Here is an 8,665-nt window from a genome sequence, read left to right as displayed (position 1 = left end):
TGATTGACCACCACTTCCTTTTTAACCTCTGGGTCATCTGAGGCAATGGGACTCAGTTCTTCAGGCAATGCTGGCCACTGATCTTCATCGTTCCACAGAAATTTTGGGCCCTGAATCCACCTCATACACTTCAAGAATGCCTCTGCGGTCATGCCCCGTGAGGCATCATCGCCTGGGTTTTGCTTGGAGCTCACGTACCTCCACTGCTGAGTTGATGACAGTTCTCTGATCACAGAGACTCGATTTGCCACAAATGTGTGGAACCTTTTAGTCGTGTTGGCAATGTATTGCAGGACAGATGTGCTGTCGGTCCAGAAGACTGATTCTTTCAGCACAATCTGAAGTTCTCTTCTCAGCATTACATCAATTCTGACTGCAAGGACAGCTGCAGCTAGCTCAAGTCTTGGGATGGTCATTTGCTTGAGCGGGGAGACTCTTGCCTTGCCGATAATGAATGCGACATGAACTTCACCCATGTTGTTTACTTGGTGCAGGTAGGTGACCACACCATACCCAGACTCGCTGGCATCGCTGAAATGGTGCAGCTGTGCAGACTTCAGTATACCAAATCCATTTGGCTTAATGCATCTGTCAACAGAGAAACCAGTGAGTTGGCTCAAGTCTGTGAGCCATCTTCTCCATTGTAGAGCAAAGGTGTTGGGTATCTTTTCATCCCAGCTGCAGTTGGATTTGCACAGCTCTTGGAGTATGTTTCTTGCGGTCAAGATAAAAGGAGCAAGGAATCCTAAAGGGTCGTATACAGAGCAGACTACAGAAAGAATACCTCTTCTGGTGATTGGCTGAGACTTTGTGGCTGTTCTGAATGAAAGTCTGTCGGTCTCTACAGTCCAGTGGACTCCCAGTGCCTTTTCCACAGGTAGGTTCTCTCTGTCCAAATCTAAATCCTTAACTTCTTTCCCTCGTTCCTCTGCAGGCAGTGAGGACAGAACAGCACGGCTGTTGCTTACCCACTTGGTCAATCTAAATCCCCCTTCCATGCAGACGTCTCTAAGATCTTTGACCAGAGTTATGGCTTCATTCTCAGTAGAGACAGATGTTAAACAATCATCCACATAGAAGTTTTCCCTGATAGTATTAAGAGCCTTTTCATCGTATTTTCCCAGGTTATCCTCTGCTGTTTTCTTCAGGGCAAAGCTAGCACAACTAGGAGATGAGACTGAACCAAACAGGTGAACAGTCATTCTGTACTCTGCCAGCTGTTTGCTTACATCACCATCAGGCCACCAAAGGAAACGAAGGAAGTCGACATCTTCAGGCGGTACTCTGACCTGATGAAACATTCCCTCTATATCGGCCATCATGGCGATGGGCTCCTGTCGAAACCTGAGAAGAACTCCAAGCAGTGTGTTGGATAAATCTGGGCCTTGCAATAGCTCTTTGTTCAAGGATGTGCCCCTGTATGTGGCAGCACAGTCAAAAACCACACGTATGGTCTTCTTCTGTGGATGATACACACCATGGTGTGGTAGGTACCATATCCGTCCATCATCTCTCTCCGCAGCTGGCTGTCTGGAACCTTTTCAGCATGACCTTTCTGTATGACCCCCTCCATGAAACTTTTATAGTCCTCAAAAAACACCTGATCTTTCTTGAACTTCTTAACAAGGTTAAGGGCACGCTGTTCTGCAATGTGATGGTTATTTGGCATTTTCATACCATCCTTTCGGAAAGGGAGTTGGATGTAGTAGTGTCCATTCTGTAACGTAGCAGAGTCAGAGACTTTCTTGAGAAACTGTTTATCTTCAAATGATAACTCATTTTTCTCACTTTGCCGCTGTTCAGGAAAATCTTGATTGTACTGACGAACGAGCAATTCTTCTATCTTAGCGATTGAAATTCTGTTTGCTTTCAGATATGGCCGACCACTTTCATCCAAGCAGGGGCTGCTGCTGAGCGGTCCATTTACCACCCATCCAAGTTGTGTCTTTACTGCATAAGGGCCATTCCCTTCACTATTCACAACCCTCCATGGTTCCAGAGCTTTTGGGCAATTCTGTCCAATAAGCAGTCCCACCTCCTTATCAATAGTGTTCAGCTGTACTTCACTGAGGTACGGCCATTTCCTGATGTCATCCTGTGTGGGAATGTTTTCCTTTGTAACAGGAATCTCTGAGTGAGTGTATGCTTCAGGCAACTCCAAGAAGGTGCCATCTTGAAGACTGCACACTTCTAGGCCAGTTACTTTGTAGCTGTTGACAGGTTTCTCCTGCCCCATGGTTTTTAGAAGAATTCCTGTTCTCTGCCCTTGGATATTGAGCTCATTCATCAACTTCTCAGTACAGAATGTTGCAGTACTACCAGGGTCCAGAAAAGCATATGTATGGGCAACCTTGTTTCCTTTGGCATGTTTAATTTGTACAGGCAGAATGGAAAGAGCGCAATCTTTACCGGCCCCATTATGGTCACTGATTGTCATGGTAACCAGAGCACTGCTTAGCTTTTCTTTGGACATCACACCTGATGATTTCACTTCTTGGTGAGAGCCATCCTCTTCAGTCTTTATGTGCAGTAGAGTGGCATGTTTCTTTTGACAGATGGCACATGTGAGCCTTTTTTTGCATTCTCTGCTCATGTGTCCCAAAGTTAAACATCCAAAACATGCACCCTTCGACCTGATAAAATCCACCTTTTCTTTGTGTGGTCTTGCTTTAAATGTTTTACACCACTCCAATGTGTGGTATCCTGAACAGAATGCACATGGTTTTTGGAAAGCAATTCTGTTGTGAGGTCCTCCATTCAGATATGTAACTTTGCTTTTTACAGGTTTATCTGATTGCTGACAAGAAATATTCTTTTTTACAGGCTCCTCCAATGGCTGTTTGATGGCAGGTGATGGGTAAGTATTATTCTCATTCTCTGAGCTTTCAGACACATTAGTTATTGCAGTAGCAAAGCTACTGGGAGGTTTAGTAAACCTTGATCCAGAAGCTTTGTTGGGAGGGTGAGGATCTTGAATGTCGCCAAAGATAGGATCCGAGCTGATCCTAGCCTGTTTTTCAACAAAGTGCACCAAGTCTTTGAAATTTGCTCTCCGATTGTGTCTTTCCTGTATGTCACAAGCAGCCGATCTGAACTTGTCCCTGAGCTTGAAGGGTAGTTTTGAAATAATTATTTTCATGTTGGAGGGCGTGTTCATTTCATCCATGTACTGACCACTTTGTAGTGCATTGTAACATCCTCTCAAAAAAAGTCCATAAGAATGCAAAGCCTTTGCATCTTCAACTTTAATGGCTGGCCAGCTGAGCGCTTTGTCGATGTATGCAGCTGTAATTCTCATGTCATGGCCAAAGTTCTCTAATAGAAGCCTCCTGGCCTCTCTGTATCCCATTGTGGGTGACAGGTGCAGACAACTACGGACCAGGTCCTTTGCCTGTCCACTTGTGAACTGCTCTAAAAAGTACAGTCGGTCTTGGTCGCTATCAGTTTTGCTTTCAATACAATGTTCAAAAGCTTGAACAAAAGACTGATATTGCAGTGGTTCACCAGAGAATGGTGTTATCACTCTGACTGGAAGTAAAGACAATAGTTGCTGCTTCACAATAAGTTCAGAAACCTCATTTTGTCTGGCCAACACATCAACCAGAGTTTTATTTCCATCATGGAGACCAAAAGATGACTGAGTGGCGCCAGCTGTCGTCATCACAGGTTGTTGCTGTAGATGGGTTTTGGGTCTAGCTCCAGCTGACGTAGTGGAGGGGCCCTTTATAGGAGAGATGCCATGTTGACTCTGCTCCTCTTTAAGACTATCTTCTATGAATATGGGTGGTGAGGGGTTAAATCTTTCCAAAGTTCTCGGTGGCTTTTTTTGTAGCCGAACCATTTGCTCAACATAAGCATTCATGCCATCAGTTGGAGTCTTCATTATACCAATCCGTGATACTTGAGATGAAGCAGATTCATACTCTTCCAATACCTTTAGTTTTGCATTGGATTCAGCCAAGTCAGCTTCCACTTGCAACCTTTCCTTTTTTGCCTTAAGGCTTGCTTCTTCCTTTTCCATTTGAAGCTTCTTTTCAAGCATCTCTGCACGAACCAGAAAAGCTGCTCTCTCAGCCTCAGCCTTCAATCTTCTGATGTTTGAGGACGCAGTGCTTCGGACAGTGGACCCCCTCCTTGACACACTGTCTTCCGGCTCTACTTCAGGGAGCTCCGTTAGTTTCTCCTCATAAGCAACCAACTCCATCTTTTTCTCCACATCATTCAAAAAGTCTTTGAAGCGCTTTTTCTTGGGCTCAAACCAGTCCATTTGGTCACACTCTTTTTCTTCTTCTGACATGAACTTTGTGACAGAATCTTGAAACTGAATAAATTCGTCCAGAGCTTTTTCAAGCACATCACATTTTTGCTGTATGATGCGTGCATCAGGTCGTCTGGATTCATCCTCCAAAAGAGCTTGAATCTCATTCTGTTTGCGTGTCAACACTCCCAGCTTTCCTCTACGGGAGTGAATCATTTTCACAAGAGTCATCTCCTCTTCACCAGCCTCAGCAGGCTCCTCCATGTTCTTTAATTGGTCACTCAAATCTGACATGGATACTTAGAATTCCTGCACCATGTGCACACCATTCACAATATCCGACAATTGATTCAGTAGCGCTGATCAGACGCACTGATACTTTGTCTCCATTTCCTTCCAAGATTTCAAACCACAGAAATTTCCATACACTGCAAATTATCCATGAGCCATCCAACAAACAGCAGTTTCAACAGCAGCATTTGGGACATCCAGTACCAAACAATTCCTTAATTCACATACAATGATTGCTCCAACTTGCTTCATTGCACATCCATTATTGTCTGCTTTATATCTTGTCCCAAAATCCAGTTGCCTTTGTTATATCCACTTTGTTTGGATCCCATTCATGTCCAAAGTCCAATTAGCAGTGCATGAAACTCCAGTGCAAAAGTTTTTTAACTTGGTGTTCTGGCTATTTTCTTTAATATAGCCACAGCCCCAGCCTTAGTTGAGTGGTTTTAACGCACCTTGGTTGTAGATCCAGATCCACCATGCAGCCAGTCATTGTGTAAAAAATAAACTCAAAAAATACCCTACAAAAGTTCTTAAGCCAGCAAAAAGTGTATGTTCTTGGTTATGGGAAAAGAAAGAAAATGTATGGGAATGCTAGGGTGAGGTTCTATGGTAAGTTGTGGTTAAAAAACTGTGTTTTTGCTTCTCAACTAAGGCTCAGACTCCATTGTCTGACAAACATTTTCCACTTCCCTTTGTCAACTGGCACCACACCCACAATTACCATGGGTGTGGCCAAGCTGTCACTTAGTGGCCAGACTGCCAATCAGTAGCCAAACTGTCAAAACAAATCAATAAACTAGAACCAAAAATATGGGAAGTGGTGAAATCATAAATATTCTTTTAACAAAAACATAAATGCTGTTTTGGCTCCTACACCAGTCTCTTGGGTCCTCTGGGTCACCAACAATTTGCAAGAAGGCGGTGATTTGTAAGATTATCTGGGCAAGTACACGGGCCCGAGAACAGTAGAGAGGGATGTAGGACCTACTAGCTCAGATTAGTTAAATTAGTTCAAACATTCAAGTTATATCCACCTGCTTTTTAGTATATAAACCAACACTTTCATGCTTCTATTTTCATTTCAGGTGACTATCCAAAGTCTGGACCTTCCAATGGTGAGAAATGATGTGGAAAGAATTTGGTGGAAAATAAAAAATTTCAAATCATGATATAACACACACGTACATGAGTCGCAAATTGCTTAATTCCAATGAATCAGTTTTTGTTTGATGATAATTTGATGATAAAAAAACCACTAAAACCAGCTTGAGCATCTCTATGGGGGCGCTGTACGCCAGGCCAGTATGTGTCATTTATCTTTTTAATGCTGAATTAAACTTAATCTTTGGGAAAATAATGGATCAATTGGTTTGCACATTTGACTGCTACATCAGGTCGGATAATTCAAAATGGTATTTTATTTAGCTGCAACAGTAACACTGAATACAATTGGAAAACTTAACTTAATACATGTACTTTATATTTTTACAGAAGCCACTAGTGTCAGAACTGCAGCTCATGGTAAGTTGGGAAGTTTTATCTCTTTTCTCTGAGTTTGTAATACAGTATTGATGTCGTCAGTGTTGAGCAGGGCCTGGTCAGTCAGGTTCTTGACTGCATTCCTGGTAGAAGTGGTGTAATTCAGTCTTCAAGAAACGTTGTTTTGCTCAGCTCAGCCAAAAAAGTAGTTTGAATTTGTTCGGCTAAGCTGCCGAGATTGACCTCAACCCCTTGTGCGAAATACCAGCACCAGATCGGCCACCGTGAATCGTGGCCGTGTGGTCCCACAGATGGCACCGTAGAGCCGTTTAAGCCTGATTTGAAACTCGACAGGCCCAAGAGTTTTGTGGGTAAAGCCTCTTGCCCCCGACGGGACGTTTGCTGCTGGATACACGATGGACTCCTGGAAGACGTGGAGGATCGTGTGTCTGTCCATACTGTCGGTCGAGGATGTTGAAGATACCTTCATAATTGGATTTCTGTGTTTTGGAGCTGGAGGTTACCTGGCATATTGACAAATTCAGAAAAAGTCAACAGATATTCTGGCCCTGTCAGAGCTGCCTGATGTGTCTGAAGAGATAAGCTGTGCGACCAACACTCAGACTCAAACTTGAGCGAGCGAAATTGCAAACTGGATGCGATTCTTCAACAGAATCGCAGGCTAGCTGTTGTTTTGGAACTCATTGGCAGGATGGAAAAGACCTTGGAAGAGCTGGAAGTTCGGCTTGGTGGGATTGACCATTTGAGATGAACTGGAGAGACCTTAAGGCAGACGGAAAATGACTGGAGCTCTACAATCTGTCCTTGACTGAGCGGCTTGGCAGGCCACTCTAGTCACAATCTCCCCGGAGGAATGATATGACTTTCACACTTTTCACCCGAAGGGCAATACACTGCAAAGCCCGCTGATCTTTGGAGTCATTCCTTAATTTATTTGTTTTAAGACCATGCGGTCAACATTAAGACAATTTAGTCTTAAAATCAAGGCTGGTCTTGGAGTTAAGTTTCAGAGCTGGGCCTCAAACTTGAAAATGAGTCTTCCCACGTTCACATAGGGCTGTGGCCCAACAACATCCTGCCATCAGGTTTATCAAAAAGGCATCAAAGATTTTGGAGTCAGACCTGTTACTGATGGTGAACTTGTCCTTAATGTCAGGTGTGTTTCCAGAGCCACTAAAAACAGCTGTAATTAAACCTCTGCTGAAAAAGGACAATCTTGACAATACACAAATGAACAACTACAGGCCCATCTCAAATCTCCCATTTTTAAGTAAGGTCATTGAAAAAGCAATTTTTCAACAACTTTATAACTTTTTACCCCAAAACAACTGCTATGATGCCTTCCAGTCAGGTTTTAGACAGCACCACAGCACTGGTCACTTTGGCTCTGGAAGTGTTTAATGACACATGTTTGAATAGAGATGGTGGAAAAGTTTAAGTCTTAATTTTACTAGATCTCAGTGCTGCATTTGATACAGTTGACCACAATATACTTTATCTCTCAGAAGACCGCAGAACTGGGTGGGTCTTTCTGGAACTCAAGTGTCAGGGTTTGACACTTCCCCCCCAGTTTGTGACTTTCAGTTTCTGTTTTGCCCCACCTGTGTCCCATCTGCCCTGATTGTGTCTGCGCCTGTGTCTCGTCATGTCTCGTTATCCCCTGTGTATATCTGGTCTTGTCATTCCTTTGTTCCCTGTCGGTCCGTACTGTTCCCTCCTCCATGTGCTCCAAGTTTTTGATCCCTGTTACTTGTGTTTTTGATCCTGCTCTGCAGCATTTTAGTTTGGCTTTTTGTAAATAAACCTTTTTTTGTTGCAACTCCTGGCTCCTGCTCTCCTGCACTTGGGTCCTCAGCAAACCGAACCACAACATCAAGTCCACAACATAAAATTTACCTCAACATTTATACAAACCCTAATTCAATAAGAAAAGCATAAATATAGACAACATTTCAATGATTCTCACCTCCTTTTTAAACTATATTCACTTGAGTAAATTACAAAGACAAGATTTCTGTCATATCTATGTATGGAAGGAGCCTCTCATGACAGTCGTTCACAAGCAAAAATGAGGAGCCAAATGAATGAAAGTGAGCAAAAAAGTGACTAAAAGTTTTAACGTTAGATATCCTGTCTTTGTATTCAGTTGAATAAATGTTGACGAGGATTAGCAGATCATTGTATTGTGTTTTTATTTACGGTTCATATTCATTTCATATTTCAGGTAAACTTGCCACATTCACTTACAGTTTTTTCTGAATCCTTAAGCACATTTTTTGCAACATTGGCTATTTTTGCTAAACTCTACACACAAATGAGAAAACCTTTAGCCAAATTATCAAAACTTTATAGTTCTCTTGCAAAATCAAACACAGCTTGATTAACTCTACACACCTTAGTAAAAATTGTGTTTTCATATCAGACAGTAAACACATGCCATCATTTACTAAGCACATAATGTGCCAACTACACACTAATGGTATGAATACAAAACACATCTGGCTTTTTTCTTTTTCTGTGCACAAGGTGGCTAGGTCAGTTTGAGGTCATACTTTTGTCATAGTTCTGTAAACACACAGGGATCCAAACTTCAAGTATTGGTGTTTATTCACA

The 8,665-nt window shown here is 42.6% G+C and overlaps 1 protein-coding gene across 2 annotated transcripts in view; it reads left to right on the top strand.

Annotated features, from left to right (window-relative positions):
- LOC133452314 (NACHT, LRR and PYD domains-containing protein 1a-like) overlaps positions 1–8,665 on the top strand; it is a 43,930-nt gene that overhangs the window by 31,132 nt on the left and 4,133 nt on the right. For both annotated transcript variants that reach the window (XM_061731553.1, XM_061731552.1), the window contains 2 exons: positions 5,638–5,667; positions 6,044–6,073. In XM_061731553.1, the coding sequence (XP_061587537.1) occupies positions 5,638–5,667; positions 6,044–6,073 (60 nt within the window). The remainder of the gene's footprint in view (positions 1–5,637; positions 5,668–6,043; positions 6,074–8,665) is intronic.

Source organism: Cololabis saira, chromosome 10, assembly GCF_033807715.1.
Source record: "Cololabis saira isolate AMF1-May2022 chromosome 10, fColSai1.1, whole genome shotgun sequence".
Lineage (NCBI taxonomy): Eukaryota > Metazoa > Chordata > Actinopteri > Beloniformes > Belonidae > Cololabis > Cololabis saira.
The sequence above is the reverse complement of the archived record's forward strand: the minus strand, read 5'-3'. Positions and strand labels throughout refer to the sequence as shown.